This window comes from Erinaceus europaeus, chromosome 3, assembly GCF_950295315.1.
Source record: "Erinaceus europaeus chromosome 3, mEriEur2.1, whole genome shotgun sequence".
Lineage (NCBI taxonomy): Eukaryota > Metazoa > Chordata > Mammalia > Eulipotyphla > Erinaceidae > Erinaceus > Erinaceus europaeus.
In genome coordinates this window covers 88,596,638-88,616,817 of record NC_080164.1, presented here as the reverse complement: position 1 = coordinate 88,616,817, position 20,180 = coordinate 88,596,638, and the positions used below count along the sequence as shown (strand labels likewise).

At 38.7% G+C, this 20,180-nt stretch overlaps 1 protein-coding gene across 4 annotated transcripts in view; it reads left to right on the top strand.

Moving 5' to 3' along the window:
- C3H2orf73 (chromosome 3 C2orf73 homolog) overlaps positions 1 to 17,590 on the top strand; it is a 41,945-nt gene extending 24,355 nt beyond the window's left edge. For all 4 annotated transcript variants that reach the window (XM_060187647.1, XM_060187648.1, XM_007527949.3 and 1 more), the window contains exons 4-5: positions 15,372 to 15,487; positions 17,083 to 17,590. In XM_060187647.1, the coding sequence (XP_060043630.1) occupies positions 15,372 to 15,487; positions 17,083 to 17,436 (470 nt within the window). In that variant the 3' untranslated portion in view covers positions 17,437 to 17,590. The remainder of the gene's footprint in view (positions 1 to 15,371; positions 15,488 to 17,082) is intronic.
- Positions 17,591 to 20,180: the final 2,590 nt, after the last annotated feature.

Below are 20,180 nucleotides of genomic sequence, written 5' to 3'. Positions count from 1 at the left end.
TTAATGTACAGTTGATAGACTATAGGAAATAGATAAAACTGATGATATTTTTAAAAATGTTTTTAAACTATTTTGAGTGAGAGAGATAAAGAGAGCGGGGTTAGATACCATAATAGTTATGTAAAGAGACTGTCATGCCTGAAGCAATTATAGAAGCCAGACCTCCCACCTTCTGCACCCCATAATGATCATGGGTTCGTACTCCCAGAGGGATAAAGAATAAGAAAGCTTCGGGGTCGGGCAGTAGTGCAGTGGGTTAAGTGCATATGGTGCAAAGCTCAAGGACCGGTGCAAGGATCCTGGTTCGAGCCCCGGCTCCCCAGCTGTGGGGGGGGGGTGCTTCACAAGCAGTGAAGCAAGTCTTCAGGTGTCTGTCTTTCTCTCCCCCTCTCTGTTGTCCCTTCCTCTCTCAATTTCTCTCTTTCCTGTCCAACAACATAATCAATGGCAACAATAACTTCAACAAGAGCAACAAAAATGGAGTAAAAATGGCCACAAGAACAGTGGATTTATCATGCAGGTACTGAACCCCAGCAATAACCCTGGAGGCAATAAATTAAAATAAAATAAAATAAAATAGGAAACCTTCCAATGGATGCAGAACTCTGATGGGAATTGTATGGGATTGCACCACTCTTATCCTATAGTCTTGTTGATCATTATTAAATCGAGAAAGAGAGAAACTCTCATGCCTGAGGCTTCCAAGTCCCAGGTTCATCCACTTACACCACTGTAAGCCAGAGCTGCTCAATGCTCTCCGGGGAGGCGGCAGGGGGGAAGCACCAGAGCATCACTCTGGCACATACAGTGTCAGGCAGGTATCAAACTCAGGAACCTCAAACATGCAGAGTCCAGCTTCTCATCCACTGCACCACCTCCCCAGGTAATACCATTTCCATTTTTTAAAACGTTATTGTGGTTATTATTGTTGTTGTTGTTTGATGTCTTTGTTGTTGGATAGGACAGAGAGAAATGGAGAGAGGAGGGAAAGACAGCTGGGGGAGAGATAGACACCTCCTTCACTGCTTGTAAAATGACCTCCCTGCATGTGGGGAGCCAGGGGCTTGAACCGGGATTCTTTTTTTTATTACTATTTCTTTATTGGGGAATTAATGTTTTACATTCAACAGTAAATACAATAGTTTGTACATGCATAACATTCCCCAGTTTCCCATATAACAATACAACCCCCACTAGGTCCTCTATCATCCTTCATGGACCTGTATTCTCCCCACCTACCCACACCCACCCCAGAGTCTTTTACTTTGGTGCGATATACCAATTCCATTTCAGGTTCTACTTGTGTTTTCTTTTCTGATTTTGTTTTTCAACTTCTGCCTGAGAGTGAGATCATCCCATATTCATCCTTCTGTTTCTGACTTATTTCACTCAACATGATTTTTTTCAAGGTCCATCCAAGATCGGCTGAAAACGGTGAAGTCACCATTTTTTACAGCTGAGTAGTATTCCATTGTGTATATAGACCACAACTTGCTCAGCCACTCATCTGTTGTTGGACACCTGGGTTGCTTCCAGGTTTTGGCTACTATAAATTGTGCTGCCAAGAACATATGTGTACACAGATCTTTTTGGATAGATGTGTTGGGTTCCTTAGGATATATCCCCAGGAGAGGAATTGCAGGGTCATAGGGTAGGTCCATTTCTAGCCTTCTGAGAGTTCTCCAGACTGTTCTCCACAGAGGCTGGACTAATTGACATTCCCACCAGCAGTGCAGGAGGGTTCCTTTGACCCCACACCCTCTCCAGCATTTGCTGCTGTTCCCTTTTCTGATGTATGACATTCTCACAGGAGTGAAGTGATATCTCATTGTTGTCTTGATTTGCATTTCTCTGACAATCAGAGACTTGGAGCATTTTTTCATGTGTTTTTCGGCCTTTTGGATCTGTGGTGAATATTTTGTCCAAGTCCTCCCCCCATTTTTGGATGGGGTTATTTGTTGTCTTGTTGTTGAGTTTGGCAAGCTCTTTATATATGTTGCTTATTAAACTCTTGTCTGATGTATGGCATGTAAAGATCTTCTCCCATTCTGTGAGGGGTCTCTTGGTTTGGGTACTGATTTCTTTTGCTGTGAAAAAGATTTTTAATTTGATGTAGTCCCATAGGTTTATACTTGCCTTAGTCTTCTTTGTAATTGGATTCGTTTCATTGAAGATGTCTTTAAAATTTATGCGTAAAAGAGTTTTGCCAATATTTTCCTCTAAGTATCTGAGAGTTTGTGGTCTAACATCCAAGTCCTTGATCCACTTGGAATTTACTTTTGTATTTGGTGAAATACAGTGGTTCAGTTTCATTCTTCTGCGTGTTTCAACCCATTGTTTCCAACACCATTTGTTGAAGAGACTCTGCTTTCCCCATTTAAAAGTCTGGGCACCTTTCTCAAAGATTAGATATCCATAGGTGTGGGGGCTCACTTCTGGGCTCTCAATTCTATTCCACTGGTTAGTGTGTCTATTCATGTCCCAGTACCAAGCAGTTTTGATGACAATGGCCCTGTAATACAGTTTGAAATCTGGGAGTGTGATGCCTCTGGTTCTGTTATTTTTTTCTCAAGATTGTTTTGGCAATTCTAGGTCTTTTCTGGTTCCAGATAAACATTTATAGCATTTGTTCTATTCTCCTAAAAAATGTGCTTGGGATCTTGATGGGGATAGCATTAAATTTGTAGATGGCTCTGGGTAGTATATTCATTTTGATGATGTTAGTTCTACCAACCCATGAACATGGAATATCTTTCCACTTCTTTGTGTCTTTTTCAATTTCCTTGAGTAGTGACTCATAATTTTCAGTATACAAGTCTTTCACTTCTTTGGTTAGATTTACTCCTAGATATTTTATTGTTTTAGTTGCTATAGTAAAAGGAATTTATTTCTGGATTTCAATTTCTTCTAACTTAGTGTTTGCATAGAGAAATGCCACTGACTTTTGAATGTTAATTTTATAGCCTGATACCTTACTGTATTGCCTGATGATTTCCAAAAGCTTCTTGCTGGATTCCTTAGGTTTTTCCGTGTATACTATCATGTCATCTGCAAATAAGGAGAGTTTGACTTCTTCTCTTCCAATCTGTATCCCTTTAATTCCTTGCTCCTGCCTGATTGCTATGGCAAGAGCTTCCAATACTATGTTTAATAGTAATGGTGATAGTGGGCAGCCCTGTCTAGTACCTGATCTGAGTGGAAATGCTTCCAGTTTTTCACCATTGAGTATTATGTTGGCTGTAGGTTTGCTATATATAGACTCCACTACCTTCAGGAATTTTCCATCTATTCCCATTTTTTTGTAGTGTTTTGATCATAAAGGGATGTTGTATTTTGTCAAAGGCTTTCTCTGCATCTATTGATATGACCATGTGGTTTTTGGTCTTGCTTTTGTTGATGTGGTGGATCACATTGATTGATTTACACATATATATATATATTTTTAATTTACATATATTTAACCAACCTTACATGCCTGGGATAAATCCCACTTGGTCATGATGAACAATCTTTTTGATATACTGCTGTATCTGGTTGGCTAGAATTTTGTTCAATATTTTAGCATCTATGTTCATCAGAGATATTGGTCTGTAGTTTTCTTTTCTGGTTGTGTCCCTGTCTGCTTTTGGTATTAGAGTGATGTTGGCTTCATAGAAGCTGGAAGGGACTATTCGAGTGTCTTCAATCTTCTGGAAGACTTTTAAAAGTAGAGGTATTAGTTCTTCTTTGAAGGTTTTGTAGAATTCATTTGTAAAAACATCTGGTCCAAGACTTTTATTTTTGGGGAGATTTTTGATAACTGTTTCAATTTCATTAGCTGTCATGGGCCTGTTCATGTTATCTACCTCCTCTTTACTTAGTTTTGGAAGTTGGTAGGTATCTAGGAAATCATCCATTTCTTCCAGGTTCTTTAGCTTGGTGGCATATAGTTGTTCATAGAAGCCTCACACGATATGTAGAATTTCTGCAGTGTCTGTTGTGATAACTCCTTTTTCATTTAGTATCCGATTTATTTGGGTCTTCTCCCTTTTTTGTTTTGTGAGTCTGGCTAAAGGTTTGTCGATTTTGTTCACTCTTTCGAAGAATCAACATTTACTTTCGTTGATCTTTTGTATGGCTTTCTTATTCTCAATGCTATTTATTTACGCCCTAACTTTAGTGATTTCCATCCTTCTGGTTGCTTTAGGGTTCATTTGTTCTTCTTCTTCTAGGTTTTTAAGATGTGCAATCAGGCTGTTAATTTGTGCTTTTCCTTGTTTCCTAATGTGTGCTTGTATAGCTATGAACTTCCCTCTTAGTACTGCCTTAGCTGTGTCCCAAATATTTTGATAGCTTGTGTCTTCATTTTCATTGAATTCTCGAAACATTTTGATTTCTTCCTTTATTTCCTCTTTGACCCAGAAGTTGTTAAGAGGTGTACTGTTGAGCTTCCACATTTTGGGACTGTTACTAACCTTTTGTTGATCGTTAAGTGTTAGTTTAATTCCACTGTGGTCTAAGAAGATGCTAAACCGGGATTCTTAACACCAGTCCTTGCACTTCTTGCCATGTGTGCTTAACCCACTGAGCTACTGCCTGACCCCCACAATTTCTTAATAATATATGTGAGTACTCCAGAAATGCCTTAAGTAGATGAAACAAGGAATGGAAGTTCCAAGTTCATGTCCAAGGAACTAATACAAAAATTAATTTAAATCTCCAGTATTGGCTTCATTGTTGAGTTTTAAGTTCACATAACCAGCCACCTACATAACTTTTTTTTTAATCAGAGAACTGCTCAACTCTGGCTTACAGTGGTGCAGGGGGTTGAATTTGGGACTTTGGAGCCTCAGGTAGGAGAGTCTCTTTGCATAACCATTATGCTATCTCCCTTGCCCCATAACATCTCTTCTTGGTCACCTGTCTCCTTTGTAAGTTTAACAAGACTAGAACAGAATATTTTATTTCCCTCATCCTCACTGATCCCACTAGTCTTCCTATCTCAATAAAAACTGTTTGTTTATGGTCTTTTTTAGTGGATCCTGAAGAGGGTGAGCAGGACGGGGCTTGAGTTGGGAAGGGGGGTAAAAGGTAGTTGGGGACCCAGTGTCCTGTGGTGGAGGAGGATGAAGGTTCGGTGGAGGGTGAGGTATGCTGACTGACACCCATTTCAGGGAGACTGGCAACAATCATGTAAATCAACATTTCCTCAATGAAGTGAATTTTTTAAAATTAGTCTTTAGAAAAGATGTTTATATTCCCCAGTGTGCTGGTATTTTGATGAATCTAGAAGTCAATCCCAAACCCTCATCTTCCACATCCAATCTATTGGCAAATCTCACACTTCTACTTCCCAAATATATTCTGAATCTTCCTTTATTTTATGTTTAATATTGTTTTTTTCTTATTTTTTATTTATTTAATAATGATTGACAAGACTGTAGGATAAGAGGGGTACAATTCCACACAATTTCACCACCAGAGTTCCGTATCCCATCCCCTCCACTGGAAGCTTTCCTATTCCCTATCCCTCTGGAAGTAGACGCAGGATTATTATGGAATACAAAAGCTGGAAGGTCTGGCTTCTGTAACTGCTTCTCTGATGTATAGGGGTATTGACAGGTGCATCCATACTCCCAGCCTGTCTCTATCTTTCACTAGTCTAAATCTAAATCTTCTTATTGAGGTAGTGCAGCCTACTGCCTTTCTTTCTTTTAATCAATAGTTTGTTTTCTTTTTGTCTATTTATTGATTTCTTTTTCACCACTCCTGTCACTAAAGGTCTGTGTCCTCATCCCCACCCCTATAGACAACCACTCTAGTTCTCCCACAGTCTTGAAAATAGGTTGGCAATTGTGTTTTTTTCACCTTTGTATATTCAGTTCTCTATATTCTGCATAGGAGTGAAATCATTCGGTAGCTGTTCTTCACCTCCTTACTTGCTTCACTGAGCATCATCTCCTCCAATTCCACCCACTTTATCCCAAAGGATACAATATCATCCCTTTTTATTGCTGTATAATACTCTGTTGAATATATGTCCCATAACGTTTTTATCCAGTCACCTGTCACAGGGCATTTTGCTTGTTTCCAGGTTTTTCCTATTGTGAATAATTATTTATTTTCCACATCATTCTCAGAAGGATCTTCAAAAACCATCAACTGTTTTGTCCTTTGGTTACTTTCACTCCTAAAAGCATAAATTTCCAATTCCTCATCAAGGTCTATCATGATTCCATTTGATCTACCAGATTTGTACTTGTGTTATTATCTCCTCTTAGTCATGAACCCAAGATGTGAGGATTTAGTGAATAACTTAGACCAAGGAAATATAGAATGCTATCTGGAAACCATGTTTGTGTCCAAAATTGTGTCTGTTTGCTTAGTATTGGATTTTTTTTTAACCCAAGCACTGTTCATCTCTGGCTTATTGTGGTGTTGGGGATTGAACCTGGAACTCATGCCTGGAAGCCTCAGGCATAAGTCTCTTTGCATAACCATTATGCTATCTCTTCTGCCCTTCATATTGAGTTTCTATAGGGTAGTTACATAATCTTATAAGTTAAAATCTTGGTATAAAAAACAGCTGTATCTATGGAAACATTCATAGTTGAGTGCTTTGAAAAGACATGCCCAAAAGTCACTTGTTAACTTCATATGCTAGTCAGTACACACAAAATAACTACAAAGAGGAGCTGGCAAGGATTTTTTTTTTCTTTAATCTTTAATGACTCTGAGTTAATGTCACTTCAAATGTCTATGTCTTCATCGTGTGTTAACAGCAACTAGAATGAGTATGTTAGGAAAACTGTGCAAACACACACACACACACACACACACACACACACACACACACTGGATACTCCCTCAAAGAAAATGCCTTGGCATGCAAATGAAGACTTGGTGAGTGAGCTGGTTAAAATATCCAAGGACACTCTGTGCTCCCAGTGGCTGCCCTTTGTCAATACCCTAAGAAAGATGGCAAATGTTCTGCCAAGATTTGCCTGCCTTACAACGGATAGGAGATCAAGGAATTTTTCATGAATTTGCCATATAGCTTTGTTTTTCTTCAAAGAAAGATTGAGGTAATGTCATCTATTCAGAGTTGGATGGAAAAAGTATAGCAGATATAATTTCCTTTAGTTATTCACTTTAGCTAATTATTTGGTTCACCAATCTGACCCAGTCCTCTCTCAGAAAGAGCTATCTGCTTAGACTATGGGTCAATAAAGGATGGGGTACAAATGAGACCAGGGAGATAGACTTGGTTCTAAACTGATGAGACAAGGCCCAGTCATTTTCCAAGAGACCCTTAGGAAGTCAGTGATTGTGGATCTTTTCTGTTGAGCTAGTGGGTTTTCCCAGAGTAGAATCCTCCAACCCTCTACCTGGACTTGGAGGAGAGAGAATCTAGGAGTCTGTCAAGGCTTCCTTGGTTTAAACTTTACCTTGTACCTATACTGGAATAGTAGGATATAAGCTGGTTTGGTTTTTAGCTACCATCCAGTTTCCACTAGCCCTCAGTTTCCAGTTTTCTGGAATCTTACTTCAGTTCCTACTTACTCATCTGCTGCCCAGTTTCTACATGTGTTAGTATCTTCACTCCCATTTATATCTTTTTTTTTTCTTTTTAAGCCTTTTACATCTCCTTCATTTCACTTCCAAGGCTTTTGGTAGAGAACAAGGAAAAGGCACATATTGAATTTTCCCTGTTAAACATGGCAAATAAACGTCACCATCAACCTATTCTCCTCGGGATGATTTGACGCTCATTGTTGATTGCTTGATGTTGCCCATGACTCCGATTTTCAAAATAATAATTCCTACTTTGTAGAACTGTATGAGAAACAAGATGTCATACAAAGTTCCTATCACAGTGCCACAGTGCGTGGCGCCTGGCAGACAACAAAGACTAGCTGTTTCTGTTCATTATCACATTAAATAAGTTACTTGTTGAGTTGGAAACTAGCTTTCTGAACCTAGTGTGTTCAGGTCTCTTCCCTCTCCCTGCCCCAACACTTCTTTCTGGCATATCTATTGCCAGATTTCATGATGGTTCCCAGTACAATACCTAGACCCAACAAATACTTAGCAACTTAATACTTAAATATTTTAAACTACAGATTATTTAATTTCAAAGCACAATGTAATTTCAAGTTACCCACATATCACATGATTAGCCTGCAATTCAGTTTTTTTTTTAGAAAATTTATTTATTATTGGATAGAGACAGAGAAATTGAGAGGGAAGAGATAAAAGAAACAGACACCTGCAGCCCTGCTTCACCATTCATGAAAGCTTTCCTCCTGCAGTTGGGGACCAGGGGTTTGAACCTGGGTCCTTGCACACTGCGCTTAAGCAGGTGCACCACCACCTGGCCCCTTCAGATTTTAAATGATGCTTGTGGTCTAACTGAAAAACTCTAAAACTTCTAAAGGTAGATTAAAAAATATTTATTTATGTGATAGAGACAACCAGAAATTAAGAGGAGAGGGGGTGGGGGGAGAAAGACAGAAATACCAGCAGCCCTGCTTCACAACTCATGAAGCATCCCCCCTATAGGTGGGGACTAGGGGCTTGAACCCAGGTCCTTATACATTATAACATGTGTGCTCAGCCAGCTGTGCCACCACATAGCCCCCAAAGGAAGATATTATAACATTTTAAAATATTTAAGTCAGCTAGTCTGTATTTTTCCTGTGGATCTATAACATATATGCTTATAGATATAGGGATCTGGAAAATTCATTTCTGTATCTCATTAATATGGCATTAATATCAATTGAACGGCACCTCACAGTCATTCTACCCCATAAGCCCACTTGATTACATCTGGTCTCTGGCATTTCAGCAGTGCTGTCTTGTGCCAATAGTAAAAATACTCTTTATGCCTTGTTGTACCACACAGTTCTCTGGCTGCCATCCACAGTCAGCTCAACAAGTGGCTATCCACTGTCATATCAGAATCCCTGTGAGGATTAAGTGTTCATTCTGGGATATCCCTAATAAAATTTAATAAGTTAGAAAGGCTGATACATTTCTATTTATTTTATATTTAAACAAAAATTATGCCATTTATCAAATACTTGGCACTTTTAATGTTCTTTTGAGTTGCAAGTTCAGAGACCATGGTTAACAATAATTTTCTAAACAGCTCTAAAATTTTGTTTGTAGCATGTGTTGCCTCTTTTGTGCCAACATAATAATAATTTCTGGCTGTAGTTCTATTCAAAATTTTATCCTTTTCACTGAATTTTGAAAATATGTACTATTTTTACATTATTGTTTATATGAGAAAAATAATTTCTAGAAGAATAGGGCTACTAATAGAACAATATTCCTGATAAATGATATTTAGGTAGACTCAAACAAAAAGTTAGAAGAACATCTTACAGAAGCCCCATTATATTTCCATCATCATGAGAAAAAAGTTATGTTTGAATAAATCCTGAATTTGTATATAAAAGTTAGAGAAGTTGTTCTTTGGTTTGCCTCCTTGTTTAGAAATTTCCTATTTTAATTAGATCACATTTCCAAGGAACAAGCAATGGATTGCAAATATCTTTTGCTGACTTTTTTTTCTTGGCCTTGTTTTATGTAAGCCACAGAGTTTCTTTTAAGTAATTACTTTGGGCTCAATTTGAATTCTTAAGTAGTACAACCAGTAAGAAATTGAATGCTTTCTTTGATGTTTTTGAACTTGGATGTTCTTAACTATTGTGAACTTTAAAAGCCTTCGATTTGCATAAATGAATATGACATATAATCATACTCCTATTACACACACACACTAATAGGTACACTGTCTGGGTAAAGAATTACCTTCTAGAATAGCTTGGTTTTTTCCCTTCTATCTTTTTAAAAAACTTTTTTATTATCTTTATTTATTGGCTAGAGACAGTCAGAAAGTGAGAGGGAAGGGAGGGATGGAGAGAGAGAGAGAGAGAGAGAGAGAGAGAGAGAGAGAGACACCTGCAACACTGCTTCACCACTTGTGAAGCCTTCCCCCTGGGGGCTCGAACCTGGGTCCTAGAGCACTGTAACGTGTGTGCAACCAGGTGCGCCACCACCCAGCCCCCCTTCTATCTTTGTTAGTCCCTATGAAGAATATATTTTTTCAGGTTATTGTTTTTTGAGATCCCAGATCACTACTGAAAAGATAACTCATTTAAGTTTAATTAATTTCTTTCGGAAGTACTTCTATTTGCTGTTTAACAAGTCACTTCAAAATTTAGTGACTTAAAACAACCATAATTTAAACAAACAAACAAATTGAAAAACACATGGTTTTCTTTGCACATGTTTCTAAGATCTGGAGTGAGCTCAACTGGGCAGTTATTTCACTGATGCTGCCTGCCGGTAGGCATTTGTGCCCCTGGATGAAGCTGGGCTGCTGGAATGACGAGGCCTCTCCTTTTTCCTTTGGTCTCTGCATGTGATTTCTCCTGCAGGGTAGCTGGACTTCTTATAACAGAAGCCAAGGGCTCCCAAGGATGCAAAAGCAGAAGCTACAAGGATTTCTTTTCCTTTTCTTTTCTTTCCTTTTTTTCTTTTTTTCTGTCTTGAACTGACACAGTGTTCCATCTGCCACATTCCATTGGTTAAATAGTGTCACAGGTCAGCTGACAGGAACAAGAAGGGACAGTGCAATGATGTGAATATTGGGAGACCTAGGCCATCAGGGCTACCAAGATAGCAGACTAGTGCAGTGCCTCAAATAGTTCCTTCCATGAGAGTTTAAGGAATCATTAATTCTTCACCTTTGTCTGAAAAATGTCTTTTTTTTTTTTAAGGTGTTGAATATTGTTGAAAGTTTCCTCTCTTTTTCTTTTAATTATCTTTATTTATTGGATACAGAAAGAAAATGAGAGGGTAGGGGGAGCTAGAGAGGAAGAGAGAGAGACACTCACAGAGAGAAACAACTGTAGCACTGCTTTACCACTCACAGACCTCCCCCCAACCCCTGCAGGTGGGGGCCAGGGTCTTGAACATGGATTGCATATATGACAAAGTAGGCACACTCTCTTTAATGAGCTATTTTGCTAGCCAGACTTTTCTCTTTTTCTACTTTGCAGGATCAGGAGATGAGTGAGGCCACTGAGCGGTCTGGGGTGCAGAATCTAAGGAGGCGCACTTGCTCCTAGAGTTATGCAAATGCTTTCTTCAATGTTGCTTCCCCTGGGTATCACTCGCCTCTTCTAAACCCTGACCTTCTTCAACTGTTTGGTAATCTGTGAGACCTTTCAATCTGAGGTCAGATCTTTCTTTGATTCTTGGCTTTTTGTCATTTCTTCACATGTTTGGATTTCTGCTTTCATGTTTCTTGAATCATGTCTGTTAATACTTTTACTTCCATATCTTTTAGGTTTTTTTTTTAATTTTTTTACCTTTTCCTGCTGCCTTCTGGGAAAGCCTCTCATTCTGATTTTCTAGTTTATGAAGCTTACTGTGTATCTTAGTTTTCTTTTTTATTTCAACTATTATTGTATTCATTCCTAGAATTTTACATACTTCCTTTTATGATCTGTTATTCTTGATTCTTCTTCTATGATTATTATTATTATTATTGCCAGAGCACCATTCTTCTCTGGCTTATGGTAGTGTGAGGGACTGAATTTGGGACCTGGAAGCCATGGGTATGAGTCTCTTTGTATCACCATTATGCTTTCTACCTCCGCTCTGTATCCCCCCCAAGACACACACACACACACACACACACACACACACACACACACACACACACACACACAGATATTACTAAGCTGTTTCTGGAAAAAGATGAAATCTTGCCATTTGCAACATCTTAGATGGAACTGGATGGGGTTATACTAAGTAAAATAAGGAAAAAGATAAATACTGGATGATTTTACTCATGTGGGTTATAAAGATACAAATGAAATCTGAGGCTCTGAAGTCCCCAGTTCAGTCCCCAGCACCACTATCAGTGCTCTGACCTCTGTATTTTTCATTAAAATAAAATATTTTTTAAAAGATATAAAGGAAAGGAATAGACAAAACTAAGTTAAACCAGAACCTTGTGTTCTGTCTACAGAACCCTTTTTTTGAGTTTTTGTATAACACTAACCTCAAATTCTTGCTGTATCATTTTTTAAAAAATATTTGTTTATTTGTGAGGGGGATGAGAAAGAGAGAGAGAACCAGAGCTTTGCTCTTTTGCTCTTGCATATACACTGCTAGGGGTCAAACCTAGGAACCCATGCTTGACACTCCAAAGTTTTATCCATGGCGCTACCTTTGCTGTGCCATTTCTAACTCTGTTGTTTCACATATGATATATATATATAATATTATTGTCTTTCTTTTATAATGTCTCCCTAGTTTATCTCAGGTTGTGTCCCCTGAGGGAAATCATTAGCCCTTGAGGAGAGAGACTAAATAAAGATTGGTAGTTGGCTTGTGTGCCCCTCACTGAAGTTAATGCGAGAAGACGAGGTCTAGATGGAGAGCGTGGGACCCCAAAAAGACCAGTTGTGACCTTCACCACCTGTTATCATTGTACAGAGCCAGCCCTCTCATCAGGACTCTCCCCCATTTCCCTTAAAACACTTCATAAAATGCAGCATCTAGAGAAGGCAACCTCTTGACATTTTTAATTCACCAGCACTGACAGTTGCTGGGAACATGGTAAAAGAGGAAAGCTTGCAGTTTTCATTAGCTTTTCCCCTGAAGGGACTTCTGTGCCATTGGCTGTTTGCAGTAAGAGGGAAGCCCGGTGCTGTCAATTCCTGTAGCCCTGAGGTAAGCAGTGACACCCCACCATGATATTGTGAGGATAAGTCAAGAGCAGATCCATATATATATATATGATAGGACGTCTAGAAATTAAGAGGGAAGGAAGAGATAGAGAGGGAGGAAGAGATATTTGCAGCATTGCTTCATCATTCATGAAGCTTCATCCCTGCAGGTGAAAATAGGGGGATGGGGGCTGATATCCAACAACCGAATATTTTCTCTAGGCTGTATGACATCCCTACCCTCATTCCAGAGCACCACCAACACTTTGGACCAGTTAACTACAGGTTGTAGGTTGTTAGTTTCTCCTCATTTTGCTTGTTCTCATAGCTTACTTATCAGACTCATGCTTCTCTCTTTTATCAGGGTACAGTAAAAGCCAGCAACTTTCCTACCTTTGAAGACCTCTAATTTTAACCCAAGCATTAAAGTTCATCTTTTGCCCTCAAGCTCTGAAAGCAAATAACAATATCTCCATTTTACTGAGGAGGAAACTGATCCTCTGTGAAGTAAAGTGATGTGTACAAAGACACTCCCCTATGCATGTCAGAGTTTGACTTGGGCCACGAACTCTATCTGATTAATGCCTGAATCTAGAGCTGCTTCCTTTTATTTAAGAAGTTAGCAAGCTGTGTTTCTAAAAAATACTAATTTCTGTGAGTTGTAACATGGCAGTCATCCAAAATCAGTAGCCTTTCCCCAATTGGTAGAAAACACTGTAAGAAAACATTTCGCCATGTCATAGTTACTCTCAGTAATTCCAACTGATGCTATGGCCCCTGCTGTTTTTGTGTGTGCTCATAGTGAATGCTAACAGGCCATGATTAAATAGAAAATAAGTTCTGACTAACTCATCCCAATTAGCAATCAATAAAACATTCTCAATGGATACTTTCCTCTTAACTGAGGTAAGATTGACATTTGATATCATGTGCCATATCAATATCTGAATACTTAGCAAACTGATTGATAAAATGAGCTTATGTTTGAATACGTAACTGAATTAATGAACGCTTAACAAATGTGAATTCACTATCGTTGTTTCTCTTTGTACAACACCCTAATTTAAATCATAGTTTAAATTTGGTGGAGGCTGTTGATGGGAGTACAAATTGATGTAGTAGCTATGGAAAATAGTGTGGCAGTCCTTTATAAAAATGTTTTAAATATATTTATTTATTTATTGGGTAGAGATAGCCAGAAATTGAGAGGGAAGGGGGAGTTAGAGAGGGAGAGAGAAAGAGACACATGCAGCACTGCTTCACCACTAGCAAAGCTTTCTCCCTGCAGGTAGAGACCAGGTGCTCGAACGCAGGTCCTTGCACCTTGTAACATATGTGCTCAGCCAGATACAACACCACCTGACCCCTGGACAGTTGTTAAACAAATAAAGATGGACATAAATACCTTATGATTCAACCATAAAGTACCATTTCTAGGCATATATCCAAAGCACATAAATACACTATTTCCAAAGGACATATACACACCTATGTTCATAGATGCATTATTCACAATAGTTAAGGGATAGAAACAACCTAAATGTCCATCAGTGGAGGATTGGATAAAGAAGTTATGAGCTATATATTTGATGGAATACTACTCAGCAATTTAAAAACAGGATATCCTATCACTGAGAACAAAATGGATGGGTCTGCAGGTGATTGTGCATAGTGGAATAAGAGGAAAAACATCTATTAGTGGTTTCATTGATGTGGAATATAGAAAACTAGAGCAAATGAACTTTCAAAAAAAAAGTATTGTAATCAAACTGTCTCTTACTCTTTATGAGGACTATGGTGATTGTGTGTGTGTTGTGGGGAGGCAGAGGTGTGTGTGTATGTGTGTGTGTGTGTTGCATAGAGCAAGGCACAGAGAAACTTTGGTGGTGGGTGTAGTGAAATATACCCCTGTGTTCAGTCACAGGTACAAGAGAGCTGCATGATCCAGTTTGTTGCTGGGAACAACTGACATAGAAATCTCTCACAGTCTTCCGCCAGTGAAAAAATAAATTGACAAATAAATTGCACTTCTACTTTCCTTATAACTTTGGTTAGCATCTGTGAACAAAGCATATCTCACAGTAAATTTGCATTTTTCATTAACATTTTCATTTAACAATGGTTTATCAGATTGCAGTTGTATGGTTCCACATGTATCCCCCACCACAGTTCTGTTTACCCCCCGTCCCCAGCCCTTCATCCCAGGATAAACACCATAGGTGGTTTCAAAAAGTCTTACAGAGAGTTTGGCTATTTTTTTTTTACAAGTCCATGTGTTTTGATTGTTTATATTACACATATAAGTGAAACCATTCAGTAATCGCCTTTCAGAGAAATTCAGGTCATTTGGTAACAGATATAAACTATAGCAATATAGCCATTGATAGATAAATCAATGTTTAAAACCTTGATAGTGGTTTTAAACATTACTAATAATTCCTCATGGAATACTTATTAGGTTGTTTTGATTTTTTTTTGTTTGAAACAAAACATATTTATTACTTAGATGTCTGTGGATAACCCCGCATTCTTAAACATTGTGTTAACATTTTTGATAAAGCATAAATACTCTGAATAGTTATATTTTCATATGCACATCTAATTTTTGTACCAACATCACAAAAATTGTTTTCTTAGTTCCACTTGCCTCTCCTGATGAATCATCCGAACATCAAAAAGTCTTTGTGGAACGCATCTCTTTTATACATCAATATGATGCCAGAAAAACACCCAATGAGCCCATCTGGGTAAAGGTGAGATAAGATTTAGAACTAAGCATTTAATACCTTTAGAAGGGATAGATAAGTATAGAAATTTATTGTTCATTCAAGTCATAATTCACTTAAAAGTCTATGTAAACAAGTCAGTAAAATGGCTTACCTGAACAGTGCCCCTGTTTTGTTGGTCTGCTTCTAAGACCCCTTCTGTTGCATTGCTTAACTCTGTGGTCTTTTTACATAATCATTGTTTTCATTGGTTTAATCCCCACTGGTTCCTGTGATTTTTCCTTCTCCCCACCACCTATCCTACATACTTCCTCTTCCTGACATGTCTACCTCAGGAGATATAAAAGGACAGGATTTTCTAATGAATAGAGATTAGATTGTTGAACTGCATCCCTGCTCGTCAGTAAAGACTGAACTGGGTTCCCAGCTCAGCCATGAATCCCTGGTCATCTCTCTCCCGCCTGCGAAGCTAGCCCGGCACTGTTTTGCTCTGCATGGAACCCAGGTTCAAGTCTGGTCTCCATACTGTATCATGGTAATATCAAAGCAATTTAATAGACAACTTGATATATATTTTTTCTCTATTTTAAAATTTTTATTATGGGAATCAGGCGGTAACGCAGCAGTTTAAGCACAGGTAGCACAAAGCGCAAGGACCAGCGTAAGGATCCGGGTTGGAGCCCCCGGTTCCCCACCTGCAGGGGAGTTGCTTCACAAGCAGTGAAACAGGTCTGCAGGTGCCTATCTTTCTCTCCCCCTCTCTGTCTTCCCCTCCTCTCTCCATTTCTCTCTATCCTATCCAGCAACAATAATAGCTACAACAATAAAGAAACAAGGGCAAAAAAAAGGAATAAATAAATAAATATTTTAAAATATTATATTTTATTTACTTATTGTTGGATAGAGACAGAGAAATTGAGAAGAGAGGAGGAGGTAGAGAGGGGAAGAAACAGGGAGACACCTACAGCCCTGCTTCACTGCTGGTGAAGCTTTCCCACTGCAGGTGGAGACTAGGGGCTTGAACCTGGGTCTTAGTGCACTGTAATGTGAGCACTTAACCAGGTGCACCACTGCCTGACCCTATCTACTTGATATATTTATGTGTATGTATGGTAAGGACAGTGCCTAGAAAGCTTATAAACCAAAACATAAATGTTATAATTGCTAGATTTTTTTTCCAAATAAATTTTTTTTCATGGTTCACAACTTTTGTTGGCACTAACAAATATTTGGGATACAATTATAAATGCTCAGATCTTTACACTGTATCCTCTATTATAGTCATAGCAACATATAGAACAAGAAAAGAAAGTTAATATGAATAGTCTTATACAATCTAAGCGATGGCCCAGTTGAGAAAGGAGACAGTGAAGTTCTTATTGATTTTTGCATTTCCTTTCCCATTTATTTTCTGGTGCATCTTATGTTATACTTTGTACAAAACTCTCATCAATTGTCATTATGCTTTTGCCTTCAGTTTGGGACAAAAGTGACAGTGAGTGAAGAGGTAAGGAAGTAAGTGGCTGCTTCATAAACTGACAGTACCACATAAACTAGCACTGAGGCTGCATCTTCTGGTAATTTGTGTTCCGGGTTAATGTCAAATTTGCTTTTCTTTCCAGAGACATGGAGCTTTTGTACAGACAGAGATAAAACCAGGGAGGAGGCCAACTGTTCCTCAGGGAAAAGAGGTATTGCTGAATGCTTCAGGGTCACGCTCACCAGAAGAGTCCAAAAAAACAGAGAAAGGAAACTTAGAGGAAAGCAAAATGATCTCACCACCCGGCCAGCAAGATTCCCAAGAGCTGTTGGAGACTAAAGGTCACTTATCAGAAACAGACATCAGGGAGGCCCCTCTGAAAAGCCCCAGAAGTCCTGAGTCTGTGGAGGGCTTTCAGGCAACTGCAGGAGACACTGTCCTCACCAAGCACACTCCTACAACTCCACCAGCGAAAACTCAAGACAAGTCAGGATAAATGAGCTTCTTTGGACAGAAACAGTCCCAGACATGCTGAGCAAGATCACAATCCTCAACAGGCCCTCACATTTGCTTTCTTTGCTCTCAATAACCTCGGGTCAAAGCATGTTCAGAAATGGGAAAATAAATACAAAACTACCAGAATTTAAAAAGTTGTCTACAATGAATTGTGACACATCTGCCTCTTTCATGGTATTTCTAAACAAAATAACTTTGTTTTTCACCCACAGGGAGAAAAAAGTAATTAGCAAGCATTGCAAAACTTTTGGAGGGAGGGCCCTGTTACATAGTCATTAATTATAGTTTTGGAATCAAAACTTTTTGGAATCAAAACTTTAGGTCCAGCATATATGAGCTGTGTGACTCTGGGCAAGTTATTTTACATTTCCAGACTGCATGGATTTTTTTCTGTAAAATTAAGGTCATAGTGACTTCATGAGCTTACAGAATATAAAGTTATACCAATAACTTCAGAAAATAATCACACAATTCATAAAATAAAAAAACATGTCCATGTCAGGATATGACTCTTCTATAAATTTAAATATTCTTTCTTACTCCAAAAAACTTTGAATCCCTCTATAAACAATTAAGAGTATAACAATCATGGTCTGGAAAATGGCACAGTTGATAAAGTGTTAGAATCTTAAGCATGAAGTCCCAAGTTCAAACCCCAGCATTGCATAGGCCAGAATGATGCTCTGGTTTTTTCTCATAAATAAATATTTCAGAAAATATGAAAATCAAAAAAACATTTCTCCTGGTACTAGGTACACACACACACACACACACACACCTCTGCTAACTTCAGACATATGTATACCTTAAAATTAAAAATATTTCCTAATTTGTTTTCTTTCTTAAGATAATTTCTAGTCTTCATTGTTCACACTTCCAGAGGTGGGGCTACAGAGCAGCAGCAGCAGCTGTGTTTCTCTCCTCTCCTCTCCCTGGTCAACTAGAAATACCAAAGGAGACCACCTGGGACTGCAACAAGACAGGACTAGAACAACTTCAGGAACCCACCAAATCATCCATAAGTGCAAACACGTGTGGCTCATGGACAGAGAGGAGCCTAAGGAGAGACTGAGCAGCTGGTAACAGTCTGGCAGTTTACCAGTTGAGACACCACCTCCAGTCTGTTTTACCAACAAAAATACTGCTGAAGCAAGGAAAGGACTCCCCTAAAACTCACCAAATGTAACTGTGAGTCTCCATTGTTCCTGCCCTCAGAGGCTGGAACAGCAGGGGGAAGACCCTGTGCTGACATGGGGGACACGGAACAGACCAAGAAACTCAGGAGAAGATCTATACCTCGGTGGCCTAGCAGTGAGGCTGGGTGGTGGGATCCTTTCCACATTGTTCTCCTGATGAGAACATAGTGAATAATTGCCTCAGAACTAACAGACTATAAATGGGACTTGTTTAGACAATCACAGGGCTGAGCAGTGCTGCCCGGTTTGGCAGAGAAGCTAAATTGAGCCCGGAGCTTTGGATCCTTGGGGTGTGAGAGTCATTTTGAATAACCACTGTATTAGCTCTCCCACACCCTGCTTTATATCTTGGTCAGGAGTGAGGTATTAAGCTAAGAAGGCTACTTACAGTTTAAAAGCCCTTGGGCTCCCATAGCTCACAGGGAAGAAAAAGAACAAAAGTGGCTTTAACAGCCACTGTGCTGCAACTCAGGAATTGAAATAATATTGAAACAACTGTTAATTTCCACAATTGTGAACTCTTTAATTACCTTACTTAGACACAAGTCAATCCAGGCAAGAGTGATCAGTAATTTGAAAAGTACTGAGAGAGGGACCTCATAACATACTATATAAAATGGTTAAACCAACAAGAAGAAATATTGGAGAAATGAACGAGGACAAGAGTACAGCTAAAAGCCCCCCAAAGGGTGAAGCACAAAATAATGTTAACATCCAAACACTAGTTAAGGAATAGTTATAGGAATGAGTAAAGAGTTTGAAAGAATTATCATCAGAAATGCAGAAACAACAAATGAGACTCTGAAAGAAAACATTAATTATCTCAAGATAGAGAGATGAAAGCGGAAATATCTGAGATAAGAACACAACTAACTGAATAAGCTAAAACAGTTTCAGAACAGGGTAACAAAATGGATGAACCCCAGAAAACAGTAGAGGGGAGAGAGTAGAATAAATGAGGCAGAAGACAGAATTAGCAAGATCGAGGGCAAATTAGAGACTTTAGTTGTCTCTAATTATCTCAACAAGAGATAAGAGATACTGAAAACAACAACAGAGACATATGGGATGACTTCAAAAGAAATAATATACACATTATTGGCTTACCAGAGGAAGAAAGAGAGGGAGGGGAAAAAAACATTCTTCAGGACATAATAGCTGAGAACTTCTCTAGTCTAGACAACATAAAAGATAAAAGGTTCAAGAAGCCCAGAGGGTCCCAAACAGAATTAACCTAGACTTAAAGACACCAAGACACATCATAATTAGAATGGAAAGGAATAAGGATAAAGAAAGGATCCTGAAGGCTGCAAGAGAAAAAACAGTCACCTATAGAGGAAAACTCATAAGATTAGCAGCAGACAAAGGCCAGAAGAGAATGGAAAGACATCTATCAAGTGCTTAATGAGAAAGGCTTTCAACCAAGACTACTATATCCTGCTAGACTGTTATTCAGACTAGATGGAGGCATAAAAACCTTCTCAGACAAGCAACAGTTGAAGGAATCAACTATCACCAAGCCTGCCCT